Here is a 13,998-nt window from a genome sequence, read left to right as displayed (position 1 = left end):
CACTAGAAGGATCTTTGTCTTTTCTTTTAATGACTGTATAATTGAAATGAAGGCAATTAATCCTCGATTAAATATTGAAATTGTTTATTGTGTGACCAGTGGTTTCTTTTGTTAACAAATCCTTCAAACCTAAAATGAAAGCAAAACTTTCATCAAAACACTTGTTCTTTTTGAAGATGAACAGTTGTACCACTGAAAATATTTCATAATTAGAAATGCATATGCTTTAGTAACTCATGACCCAATACTTAATGCATGCACCTGTTCCACTTCAGGTTTGTTCTCTCACCTTGTACCTGTGTGCTCAGTAATGTCCGACTCTTTGTGACCCCCTGGACTGTTGACCACCAGGCTCCTCTGTCCATGGGATTTCCCAGGCAAGAATACTGGAGTGGGTTGCCATTTCCTTCTCCAGAGGATCTTCCTGACCCAGGAATGGAACCCATGCCTCTCCTGCACTGACAGGCGGATTCTTTACCATTAAGCCACCAGGGAAGCCCCTCCCCACAAGGGAGTGAGTCAAACAATACGCCAAACCCCACAGGCTCAATCCTTGGGACATCTGTTGCAGCATTTGGATGCCAAAAAACAGAGAAGTAAACAACCTTATGCTGAGTCTGAAATCTAAGTTAAACAAAAGAAGAAACCCCCTTTTGCTTCCGTTTTCATCACACACCCAAGGAATTTGGCAGGGGGGCAAATTAAATCCCTACTGGGGTTTAATGGGTGTAGCTGGCCAGAGCCCATTGCCAGCCAACTACTCTTCCCGTATGCAAGGCCAGAGCCTTGGCTTGCTCTAAAGCGCCTGAGATTTCAGTACCAGCGCGGCACGCCTCCAAATTTCTCAATATACTCGCAACTATGAAGATAGTCGGAGAAGGCAGTGGCACCCTACTCCAGTACTCCTGCCTGGAAAATCCCATGGACGGAGGAGCCTGGTGGGCTACAGTCCATGGAATCGCTGAGGGTCGGACACGACTCAGTGACTTCACTTTCACTTTTCACTTTCATGCATTGGAGAAGGAGATGGCAACCCACTCCAGTGTTCTTGCCTGGAGAATCCCAGGGACGGGGGAGCCTGGTGGGCTGCCGTCTATGGGGTCACACAGAGTCAGACACGACTGAAGTGACTTAGCAGCAACATGAAGATAGTCATGACTTTTTGAGCCCGGCCCCAGCACGTTAGGCAAGCCTGTCATCCAGAGCTCAGGGTGCTGCCGGTGAGCAGGGAGAAGAGCGTCCCCAGCTGTAAAAAGCATTCTCCGCAGTGTCAGACAAGCGAGGAGTGAAAGCCCCACGCCCTGGTCAGCCCCAGCGCCAGCAACCAGGGCACTTCTGGACAGTGGACTCTCGGGTTTTAAATAGATGGGAATGCGCCAAGTGTTTGCAGAGTGAAGAATGACAGGGGCGGAATATGGGAGAAGTGGGACAGTGAGAAAAGTGGAGGAATATGAGCCTTCATTTAACACCGGGGTACCAATGGAACTTATCATTATTATTATCGTCTGGGTTCAGTCAAGCCTTAATAAGTCAATTCACCGCATTTCCCTCCGTTCATGCCTCATCTGGCCAGAGGCAGCGCAAGTGACGTCCCAGGGGTCCCTTGGAGCGCCCTTTTCCGCGTCTGCTCCCAAGCGGCGCACGGCGGGTGGACTAGGTCTCCGGGGTTCCGCGCCTCCCCACCCCCGCGCGTCCCCCCAGCGCCCCCCAGTGGCGACCGACTGGGCACCGTCACTCATTGCTCGCACCGCACTTGAGCCTGCCCTTCCTGCTCTAACTCTCCCGCTATATTTAACCCTCTGACCGTTGTGTCTCCTTCGGCGGGCTGGCATCTCCTGCTTTGCCAGTCTTGCGCCTCCGCTCCCTCCTCTCCCACCTGCTCCCGGTTCCCTTGTCCCGCTCTCTCCAGTTCTTCTCCCTCCTCCTACTACTCCTCCAGCACACCCAGGCTCACTCGTACCAGAGCCAAGAGGCTACACGCCCAGCCGTCTACGCGGGGAACTGCTCCGGCTGGGAGACAACTTAAGGGCGGCAGGTTGGGTAGGTGCGGGAGGAGTTTCAGCTGCGAGAACCACGATCCAGGCGGTCCGGAGTAGCATGGCCCGGAAAAGCGCCTTCCCTGCCGGCGCGCTCTGGCTCTGGAGCATCCTCCCGTGCCTGCTGGTGTTGCGAGCGGAGGTCGGGCAGCAGCCGGAGGAAAGCCTGTACCTGTGGATCGACGCTCACCAGGCGAGAGTGCTCATAGGTAAGGTTTCGCGGGAGCTTCTACTTCTTCCCAAATGCCTGGGTCTTCATGCCCTGCAGCTCTTCTATTAAAGGAGAGATACATGCATTTAGAATGTTTTTAAAACTTAATTTCCAAGGAAGATTGTACCCTTTTTAGTTAGTTGCGTGTTTGCTAAGCCCCTTCAGTCGTGTCGGACTCTGCGATCCTATGGACTATCGCTTTTCCATCTAAAAGCGTTTAAGCTTTTCTCTCCATAAATCTAAGCTGTTCTAATGTTCTGATCATGCTGTTGTTGGTTTCTACAATCCAGCGTTTTTCAGTGGACCGAGCATGTGTTGGCACCAGTTTACTCCACAGTTCACTCCGTTTCACTGAAAGCATGTCTTTGCCATCATTCTTATCATCCACAGGAAGATTAATTGGTACTTGAAGGCAGGTGCTTTGTGAAAAGAAATGACCCATTACTAATTCTTCGGTGTTCTTTTGGCACGCAAGTTCTGATTTGGATTCTTCTAAGTTCAGCTAGTTTGATAGCTTTATTTCTTTGTGTGTGTGTTTTTAAACCAGGACTTGAAGAAGATATCTTGATTGTTTCAGAGGGGAAAATGGCCCCCTTTACCCATGATTTCAGAAGAGCACAGCAGAGAATGCCAGCTATTCCTGTCAATATCCATTCTATGAATTTCACCTGGCAAGCTGCAGGGCAGGTGAGTCCTGTTTACCAGAAAGGCTGGAGAAAATCACCCTATAATATTTCCAGCACCTGATGGCAGATAGAAATAAGGCGATATAACATGTAGTCGGCTACATTTTTCTTTTTTACAATTTTCAAGAGTGATTTCTCATCTGATCTCCAAAGCAAATAAAGAGTTAACTCCCATTTATTTAAATATGTCACATAAATTGAAGATTCCCAAAAGAAAGAGCTAGGCAAAGTGCCTAAGATCACTATTTTGATAAGTCTCAGTGTCTTCAGACTGCTGGAAATATAATGACCTCAAATAGCAGCATGACTTTTTTCTGTGCTCATTGACTTTAAAATTTAACATAATACTTAAAAGTCTCTTTCCCCCATAGTATCGATATATACCAACCAACCATCTGTGACATTGTTTACACTTTAAAACAATTTTTAAAGTCTGTAAGTACTTTTGATATTGTGCCTTTGAAAAAATGACATATTGAGTGTTATTCACTAATGATAACACTATATATTTCTGGTACAAGTTCACAGACTCAAAGTGTCATAGAAGAATGTTTGTAAAATATTGGAAGCTATTGGTTTTTTAATACCTTCACATGAAAAAGAAAACTACACTGTATTTTTATGAAGAAGCATTCCTTTTATTTCTTAGCATATTAGCATCTTTTTTTATGTTTCAGTATTAAATGACCTGTATTTTGGAAAAGAAAGGGAAGATAAAATGTAAGCTTAGTTTCTTTTGTTCAATTGGAGAATTTACTCTAGAGGACAAATGGTAAGTTAATAAATTCTTCTGCTCATTAGTGGGTAAAATGTGTCTACTTATGAAAATCATTGTAATTTAAATCACATTTTAGGTCTTTTTATTCTAAAGCTGCTTAAATGGCTATTTTCATAAAGAATGTGATCCAGAAAACACTTTATAAAAAGTAGTTACTTTGAATTGAGACACCACTTTGGTTCTCTCTAATTACCTGCTGTAGTATAGGCATGATTATTTAAGCTGCCTTTTCCACAGGTCTGTTCTCTCGTTTTTCCTTTCAACTCTAGATCCTTCAACACTTCCATTGTCATACAGGAATAGATGTTTTGGGTCCACCAGAGTTCCTAACAGGAGGGTCATCTATTCTAATACCCCCATTTTGCAGATAAGCTCACTGAAGCTCCTACTGCTCTCTGAGGAGGGTATTCCTTCCTTCCCCCGCTACAGTTTCCTCTTCATAGATACTTTATGGACAGCTAATCTTGAATTATTGTGAAACCCAGTGATAAATCAACGAATGGCCTTTTATTGTCACCTTTTATTTTTCACCTGAATCTATTGTGTTTGACCACTTGTCAGCTGGGATCAATATTGATTCTGTGATTTTAAAAAGGAACATTTTCTTTATTTATACTTCTATAGATTTGTAAGAACCATTAGGGACTTCCCTTGTGTGTCAGTGGTAAGAAACCTACCTGTCAACGTGGGACACAAGGGTTTGATCCCTGGGCTGGGAAGACCCCCTGGAGGAGAAAATGGTAACCCATTCAAGTATCCTTGCCTAGAAAATCCCATGAACAGAGGAGCCTGGCAGGCTACAGTCTATGGGGGTCAAAAAAAGAGTCGGACACAACTTAGTGACCAAACAACAGCAAAGAACCTTTAGTTTGACTTGCACCCCTCCCTAGCTGACAGTGTTCAGTAACTTCAGGCAAAGTAGAAAATATTAGTAGCTCTGGCTAGTTGATTTGATTGGTTTATCAATCTATTTATTTTTCCTATGAGTTTGTCTTCCGAAGAATGGAACTTGAAGCAAAGGCTTAAATTCCATGCTCTCTCCCCTTTGCAAACGTTGGCATATTGTTGAGTACAAAATGGATTGCATATCCAAGAATCTGAGGAATATTTCTTGTAGAGGATTAGAGAGGGTGGTGGAACTGGCATGTAGATGAAGCTTCGAGAGTCTTTTTCTCTCTGGTTTAGTTGTTGATTCCTCTTGTGGATTATGCTGGCCAATGTTAGCACCTCAGTTCAGTTTGCTCCAGATTGGTTACCACAGGTAACTGTGTGAAATCTGTTATGTTTCCTTTTTGGAGGAGTGGGGGATACTGAGAAAGGGGAAAGGATCTACATGATGCCAAACAGCAAGATGTTTTAAAATATTATTTAGATGTGACTAATGCCAATAAAGTTCTGTGATTCCAGCACCATAATTTTTGAAATGCATGGAAATTTTGAATATGGAAAAAATATGACTTCAATACCAAAAAATACTCTAAGACTTTAGAAAGGCAACTTTGGCTAAATCCAAACCACATCAAAGCATCTACATGGAAAAATGAAGAGTTCCTTCCATTATCTAATTATTTCATTCAAAATGTCAAACATTTAGGGATTTCAGCACAAGCAAGACACATAGCTTATTAATGAAAATTTAATCTTAAATATTAAATGTTTCAGTAACCATGGAAAATTAAAATATTTTAGGATTGAAGATCCAGTAGGTGTTATCTACTTCCAATAAAGTATTTGTTCACTAACCCATGCTATTCTTGGGGCCATTTAAAATGACTTTCATGTTTGACTCCAAACAAATGCAAATAAAAATTACAGTGAGATTCGTATTCTCACACTACGTTGGTCAAGTTTTTAAAAGTATTTTTAGTTTGTGGAGGATTATCCTTACTGATTTGTTTCTGATGCATGTTAGCTTTTCTGTAGGGCAATTTGACTCTGATGGCAAAAGAATTGACATGGATCATTTGACTAGGATATTTTACTCCCAGAGATTCATCTTGAGAAAATAATCATGGATACGAATAAAGTTTTTGGTGCCAGCCTGTTCGTGGTCATGCTATTAATAAAAGGAAAAAAATGGGCAACCTAGAAGTCTCTGATAATGGCAAGAAGCATTAATAAAAATATCTAGATATCTACTCAATGCCATGGAAAGATGTTCATGACAAATTATGCAATAGCCTATAATAGTATATTCTGTTTAGTTTCATTACAGAATATATGGACAGTTACAGGAAAACATGTCTGATAAATGTCTAATCCTCCAAGGTGTTAACATTAGTTATATCTACCTTTTGGTTTTGGTTTTCTATGTTTTGGTTTATCTATGTTTTGGTTTTTCCACAGTGAATGTGTTTTGATTTGTAATTTTAAAAATTATTTTACATTAAACGTATGTAAAAAGTTATACTTCAGAATCTAAAACTGGATGATGTACTGTATTATAAATAGTTTACTTATATTTTTATCCAGTTTCATTTTTGCACTGCAGATCACTCAACAAAATGGTAAAATGGCTGATCTTAACCTATGGATCCCAAAGAATTTGCTTATGTATAGTCCTCACTGACTATTTTTTTGTGAAATCTTCAAAAGTCTGCTTTGCTAAACTTTCCTGCCTGAAATCAGATTCCTTGACCTCTTCCTCTCTCTTAAAAATTCTGTCTCTACTTGATTGCCCATTTAAAATATTCATTCATTTTCTGACGTGCACCTTCTCAAGGCTTTTAGATTAGAGAATTTCTACTAAAGAGGCTTAAGCTTAAAAGATTGGGATAATTAAAGGGAAAATAGTCTTTATTACTGTATATAACTTTTAATAGTTGATATTTTTCAATAAGGCATTCTTTATTCTAATTTTTCCCTAAATTTGAGACAAGTAGAGGCCAAGAGCAACTATTTTGGTTTTCTACACTACACATTAATTAAACATTTTATTTGGAAAATAACCCTTTCTAAACCAAAAGGCTTTCAAATAAAACTTTAATGAGAAGTTTTGTTAGACAAATCTGAATTCTAATACTGAGACACCACTCTTGATTTCCATATGAAGAAATTTGGTGTCAGGCCAAATATTTTATTTCTAGAAATCATATAAATAGATCTTTGTTTATAAAGATTATAGAGACTTGATCTTAATCACTTTACTATGTTCTGTCACTTGCAGAAGGATGCTAAGGTACTGTGACTCTGGTCCCCAGTTAATAGGGCATCCCTTTTTCTGCTGGCTTCTGGTAGCAGTGATGATGAATTTATGCTGAGCCATCTATGCTAGTTTTCCTATCTTCTTACGACCAAATGCCTGTACTTTGTGATGTTTGGCAAGGGTTGGAATGAAATTGGTGTCTATGGAAGAGAAATCTTCTGGATGAAGATAATGGGCCAATATTAACTTGAAGTCCATCACCTGAATTATTAAGCAAGCTCTGATGATCTGTACCAACAGGTCCAGATCTTAGAGTAAGCTTTATGTCATGTATCGTTGTTGTTTAGTTGCTGAGTCGTGTCCGACTCTTAAAAACCCAAGGGCTATCCATGGGATTTCCCAGGCAAGAACACAGGAGTTGGTTGCCATTTCCTTCTCCAGGGGATCTTCCCAACCCAGGAATTGAACCGGAGGTTCCTGCCGCTTCTCCTACATTGCAAGCAGGCTCTTTACCACTGAGTCACCAGGAAAGCCTGGTATAGTAGTCATGTATAGTGGTCATAATTCTTGCAACCTCTAGAAGTCACTAATATATATATATATTCATTTTTCTCAGTTTTAGGATGTTTAAAAACAAAAGTTTAGAACATTGCTGTGGATACAGGAAAGGAAGAACATTTTACCTGCTGCCCTGGGGAAATGGGTGGACATGTGTATGGTGTGGAAAATTTACTTTATTGGGTTAAACTGCAGGAACATGCTTCTTTGTTCAATGTGTGGTCATTGAAAATAGAAAATAGTAGATATGCTGAAGATACAGTGTATAAAGTGAAATATCTTCCAAAATGTAAGGTTAAATATAAATGTGTTCATAACTTTTATTAGCTCTCTACAATTAAAAAAACTTCTTGAATTACTGAAAACTGCCAGAATAGCAATAATACAAAGCCAACTATAAGGAAAGACTGAGACTTTTGCCTAGATTGTTGTGTCTTTGTAAATGATTCCAGTTAGCACCCAAATTTAGCCTTTTTTGGTTGTTTTTAAGTGAAGCATTGTTGTTTTATTATAGAATGTTGTGTTATTTTATATGTACAGCAAGGTGGTTCAGTTATACATATATATATTATTTTTTAGATGGTTCAGTTATACATGTATATATATTTTTTGAAGATTCTTTTCTATTATAGATTACAAACTATTGAATATAGTTCCCTGTGCTATACAGTAGGTCCTTGTTTTTTATTTTATATATAATAGTGTGTAATGTAATGCACGTGCATGCATAATGTGTATCTTTGCGATCTCATGGACTATAGCCCACCAGGCTCCTCTGTCCATGGGATTTTCCAGGCAAGAATACTGGAGCGGGTTGCCATTTCCTTCTCCAGGAGATTTTCCTGACATAGAGATCAAACCTGTGTCTCCTTTATTGGCAAGCAGATTCTTTACCTCTGTGCCACCTGGAAAGCCTGTATATGTGTATTTGTATCCAAACTCAGATTTAAAATGAAGAAAGTACCATTGAGGGGAAAAAAAAAGTCAGAAACAGACCATTTTCCTGACAACTAACTCACATTTTTGCTAGGTTTTTTTTTTTTTTTAATAGGATCACTCTACTGACAGGTATCTATAAAACCAACTGGATCATCCCCTAGAGAGCTTGTTTTGCAGTATGGTGGTTGATATGATGTAACACTGGGCCCCTTAATTTGGTTGCAATTCCAAGTCTCAAATTTCCCCTTGGACTGGTTGTGTTAAGAAGACCTGTATTAAAATGGTATTTTCCTTCCTTTCTCCCCTTGACCAAAATCAAAGAAAAACAATAGAGAGTGAATTTTCATTTAAATACTTCCTCTCGCTCTTCAAAGCAACTGCCAAATGCCCTTAAACACCTCCTCCCAACTCTGAAGTTATGGTAGTGCTTATTGTCATTAGTTAAATCCTTCAATGTGTACCGTCCACATTTTTTTCCTGATGGAGTTATGATTGTGTTGGTGGTTACAACCCAAGTAGTTTATCCCTTTGCACCCTTGGAGTTTGCAGTGGTTTTATGTCACCAAATGAAGGAAATGCCTCGATTTTTGATCCCTGTTTCATGGTTTCCAAGTGAGAATGTGGAAACGTTTACATACTGTGGGCATGATTTCTTCTTTTAAAAAAGAAGGTACTCATATCAAAAGCACAACTTTAAACCTTTAGTGTTTAGATTCTGCTGTGTTGTGGTATTTTGCATTGTGGTGTTGTGGACGTGCCACCAGGGATCAAAGAGTAATTCTGCAGAGGGCCCATTTCATTAAGCAAGCAGGCATGTGCCAGCCATCTGTTGTATCCACTGATAGAAAACAGCAGTAAGTTTCTCAAACTTTTGCCAGGGAAAAAAAAGAGAGACTTTATAGCTTAGAGGAGATGAGTTGCAAGGTACCTTGTAAGCCTCATCTGGTTCTAGAGCGATTTATATGGCATAAATGTAAACCCTGCTGGGTCTTCCTCACACAGTGGTGTCAACATACATAAACAAACCCTTTGCTGTTATCCTCTATGTTTATTCCTGACTTTTAAATGTTTGCACCAATAGAAATCTTTTAACTTGTTGTGGTGAGGTGGAAAGAAATGATGTTCGATAAAGCATTTTTTTTAAAATCAAGACTTTATTGAATATATGTTACACAGCATTCTTTAACATTTAGGTCTCAGCATAGTTGTTTTGGATTAAACTCATTTAACTTAAATGTCCCTGATGAGTAGGATGAGTGTTGTAAGGAAAGAATTTGAGGATTGAAGAGCGTACAGGAAGGGAGACACCTTCCATAGCCCAAGAGTGGACTTTCGTCTAACACTCTGAAATGAATTGTCTCCAAGGAAACACTTGCTGTCAAAGCAAGAGACTACTGGGAAGGGGTGCCTGGGTGGAGAGCAGTAGGGTAAGGGAACCCAGGAGGACTGCTCTGCCATATGGCTCACTGTCTTGGGTTTTATGGTGATGGGATTAGTTTCTGGGTTTTCTCTAGCCAGTCATTCTGACTGAGGGTTCTTTCTCATGCCCCATGCATTGCTCAGCCAAGAGGGATTCCAGCGAGGAGGGTTCTGGGAAGTTGGTAGGACATGTGGCGTCTCCTTTTGACCTTTCCCAAATTCTTCCGGTTGGTGGTGGCTTGTTAGTTCCATGTTCCTTACCAGACCTCCTGTTATAAGATGACTCATGCAGATAGTTACTATGGTGCCTAACTGGGGTGGATAAGTTTCTGTCAGTGTTTCCCCTAACAAGAATGTAGTGAAAATGCTCTTCATCTTTCAGCCACATCTCTGGAAGAAGTATTATCAGATCAGGGCTTCTTTTGCTGCAGTTTTTTAGCCAGCTTTCTCCATTTGCCAGCCTGGGATGAACTTGGTTACATTCCCCTGAACACTTCGTGGATGAGGAGTTATTCTCCCATGCAGTGTTTCTCTCTGCCGCTGGCACTCAGTCAGTGAACAGATACAGACACTCAGTCAGTCACTGGAGCATACAAAGAGGAGTAAACATGGTCCCTGCCCTCAGGGAGCCCATAGTCTAGGAAACAAATATCCATCACACCCAGGCAAATGAGGTTAGAAAGTCTAGGGCTGGCTGAGAGCACAAAGAAGGCCACCCCTTTCCCTGTCTGGAGGAGGAAGGGAGCCAGGAGCTGAGCAGGTGACTTCCGAATTAATTCCTGCAGGATAAGTAAGCTTTCATCAGACCAGCAAGAGAAGAAAGTGCTTTTCAAGTGAAGAGCTCAGGCTGTTCAAGGGCGTGGAGGTCTTAAAGGGGAAGGCATCTTTTAGGTGATCACAGTGGACCTTGTATCTTATCTGAGAGGTTATGGAAATTCAGTAAAGGAGATGTCAAGGTCAAACAATGAACAAGGGTTTTGGGGGAGAAGAAGGTACAAACAATTTAAGGAGGTTTCTCTCTTTTCTACCATGAACAGAATGGACTCAAACATTTTGCAGCTTTGTCCCAGGGACATATTAAGTAAATCTGGTTTCTCTGTTAAGTAGACAGTGGCTTTTCTTTTTTAAAATTTATTTGAGTATAGTTGATTTACAGTGTTGTATTAATTTCTGCTGTACAGCAAAGTGACTCATATACATATACATAGATATACACACATTCTTTTTCATTTTCATTTATGGTTTATCACAGATATGAAATATAGTTCCCTGTGCTATATAGTAGGGCCTCGTTGTTTATCGTTTCTATACATAATAGTTTGCATTTGCGAATCCCAAACTCCTAAAACATCCCTTCCCCAAACCCTCTCCCCCTTGGCAACCACAAGCCTGTGGTTTCATGTTTGCAACCTCTGTGTCTGCATGTTTCATAGATAAATTAATTTGTGTCATATTTTAGATTATGTGACAATGGCTTTTCTACAACTATAATTTAGCTCTTGTTTTTCTTACTAAACTTTTTAAAGTTTGTGATGATTAGTCTCAGCTCCAGGTTAAATTTTTTTAGGTGATTAGAGCATAGAACTATTAAAGAAAACCACTTTATATAAAAAAAAATCACTTTATGTGAGTGCATAGGAAAACAATTTGCTGATGGAATCTAGAGCTTTGCACTTACTGTAGAAGGATGCTTAAGTAAAGAAAATAATGTTCAAAGAGGAATTGACTTAGCATTCTCAACTCTTATATTACATTTCTAATTATTAAGAAAAACTTTCCAAATATCAAGAAAAAGTATGATAAAGATAATAGGAATTATACTTGGCAGGTGATCTTGCAGTTGAAATGATAAGAAGTTGAACAGTGTAAATGGATGAATTCAAACTATGCCTGCTTCTTCAAGTATTCGATTTTCTTTCAAAACCTATGAGTTAAAACTCTAGGATCAAGGAACAAATGTCTCTGCCTCTGAGAGATACATTTTATCTTCTTTTTAGATTTTATGGATGAATCTGATGAAAGACACTTGGAAAATATCAGGCATTTTTGAAACCTATTCACCTGAACAAATCTCCCAGGCAGCAGTGTGTTGTGGGCCTGGGACAAAGCGACATATTTAGGGAGTGAATTCTTAGCTGACAGTGAGATAAAGGACATGAACCCAGTCCCTGCTTAGCTGCTCTTGGCCAGAACTCAGATCATGCCTTGGGTACAAAACATAATCAAGAACCCAGTCCCATATGGCTGGTTCATGTTGATGTATGGCAGAAACCAACACAATATTGTAAAGCAGTTATCCTTCAATTAAAAGTAAATGTTTCTTAAAAAAAAAAAAAAACTAAAAAGACAATCAGAATAAAACAACAAAGACAAAAAAACCAAAAGAACCCAATCCCTGCCCTTGAGAAAACTAGAAGCCAACAAGAGAGGCAGCTATATGGAGACAGATCATTTTAAGAATTCCTGGTAAGTAGTGTTGTAGAAGCCGGAGAAGGCAATGGCACCCCACTCCAGTACTCCTGCCTGGAAAATCCCATGGACGGAGGAGCCTGGAAGGCTGCAGTCCATGGGGTCACTAAGGGTCGGACATGACCGAGCAACTTCACTTTCACTTTTCACTTTCATGCACTGGAGAAGGAAATGGCAACCCACTCCAGTATTCTTGCCTGGAGGATCCCAGGGACGGGGGAGCCTGGTGGGCTGCCGTCTATGGGGTCGCACAGAGTCGGACACGACTGAAGCGACGTAGCAGCAGCAGCAGCAGTGTTGTAGAAGTACTGAAGCATTCCCAGGTTAGAATGAGAGCACACAGGAGAAAGAACTCTGGCCCTGAGTCTGAACTGGACAAGCACAAATGTGGAAGAGGGGATGATTTTCAGGGAAAGGAGACAACGTAAAGCAAGGCATAGAGACCAGGCATACATTATCTGGGGAACTAGTACTTTGGTGTGGCTGGAGTGTATGTGCAAGGTAGGCAGTGGAGAGGAAGGCAGGGGCTAGGTCTCCACAACTTCATCCTTCATGTCAAGGCACCTGAAACTTACTCTCTAGGTAATGTTGAGTCAATCCATGAAAAAGTATGAAACAGAGTACAATAGAATCTGCCTGCAATGCAGGAGACACCGGTTAGATTCCTGGGTTGGGAAGATCCCCTGGAGAAGGAAATGGCAACCCACTCCTGTATTCTTGCCTGGAGAATCCCATGTACAGAGGAGCCTGGCAGGCTTCAGTCCATGGGGTCGCAAGGGTCAGCCACGACTTAGTGACTAACCCACTGGAGTATGACAGAGGCAGTTAGAATTTAGATCATCCTGTCAGCAGAATGGGGGATGCCTCTGAGCTGGGTGTTTCTATATAGCATTATGGAAAACCCAAACAAACTTTTTGGCCAAACCACTGTTCATTTTTAATTATTTGACTCTCCCCATAAATGTTCATGACAGCAAGGACTTTGACCTATTTGCCATACAATTCTAGGTCCTGGAACAGCTCCTAACACACAATGCTGCTGCTGCTAAGTCACGTCAGTCGTGTCCAACTCTGTGCGACCCCACAGATGGCAGCCCACCAGGCTCCTGTCCTTGGGATTCTCCAGGCAACAATACTGGAGTGGGTTGCTGTTTCCTTCTCCAGTGAATGAAAGTGAAAAGTGAAAGTGAAGTCGCTCAGTCGAGTCCGACTCTTTATGACCCCATGGACTGTAGCCTACCATGCTCCTCCATCCATGGGATTTTTCAGGCAAGAGTACTGGAGTGGGTTGCCATTGCCTTCTCGGACACACAATAGGCAATCAATAATGAACTGTTGAATGACTGAATACATAATTGTTCCCATTTGAGAGAGAAAACAACTGAGAAGAGCAAAGGAGGAACAAGTGAAGGGTGACAGAACTGGGATTTAAACCTAGACAGGTGGGATCTAGAGTCCTTGCACTCCAGTGTGTAATTGCTCAGTCATATCCGACTTTCTCCAGCCCCATAGACTGTAGCCCACCAGGCTCCTCTCTGTCCATGGGATTCTCCAGGCAAGAATACTGGAGTAAGTTGCCATTTCCTTCTCTAGGGGATCTTCCCAACCCAGGGATCAAACCCATATCTCTTCCATCTACTGCATTGGCAGATGAGTTCTTTATCCCTGAGCCACCTGGGAAGTCCTGTCCTTACTCTGATTCATGCTAAATAGGTATATGAACACAGAGCGAGCTCTGGGAACACAGAGGAGGAAGC

At 41.1% G+C, this 13,998-nt stretch overlaps 1 protein-coding gene across 1 annotated transcript in view; it reads left to right on the top strand.

The window, feature by feature from the left end:
- The first annotated feature begins 1,740 nt into the window (after positions 1–1,740).
- The window catches only part of WIF1 (WNT inhibitory factor 1), a 91,854-nt gene continuing 79,596 nt past the window's right edge, over positions 1,741–13,998 (top strand). Inside the window, exons 1-2 of the mRNA XM_005902525.3 lie at positions 1,741–2,245; positions 2,795–2,934. Of these exons, the coding sequence (XP_005902587.2) occupies positions 2,098–2,245; positions 2,795–2,934 (288 nt within the window). The 5' untranslated portion in view covers positions 1,741–2,097. The remainder of the gene's footprint in view (positions 2,246–2,794; positions 2,935–13,998) is intronic.

This window comes from Bos mutus, chromosome 5 (assembly GCF_027580195.1).
Source record: "Bos mutus isolate GX-2022 chromosome 5, NWIPB_WYAK_1.1, whole genome shotgun sequence".
NCBI lineage: Eukaryota > Metazoa > Chordata > Mammalia > Artiodactyla > Bovidae > Bos > Bos mutus.
Note: the sequence above shows the minus strand (reverse complement) of the source record. Positions and strands in the feature narration are given on the sequence as shown.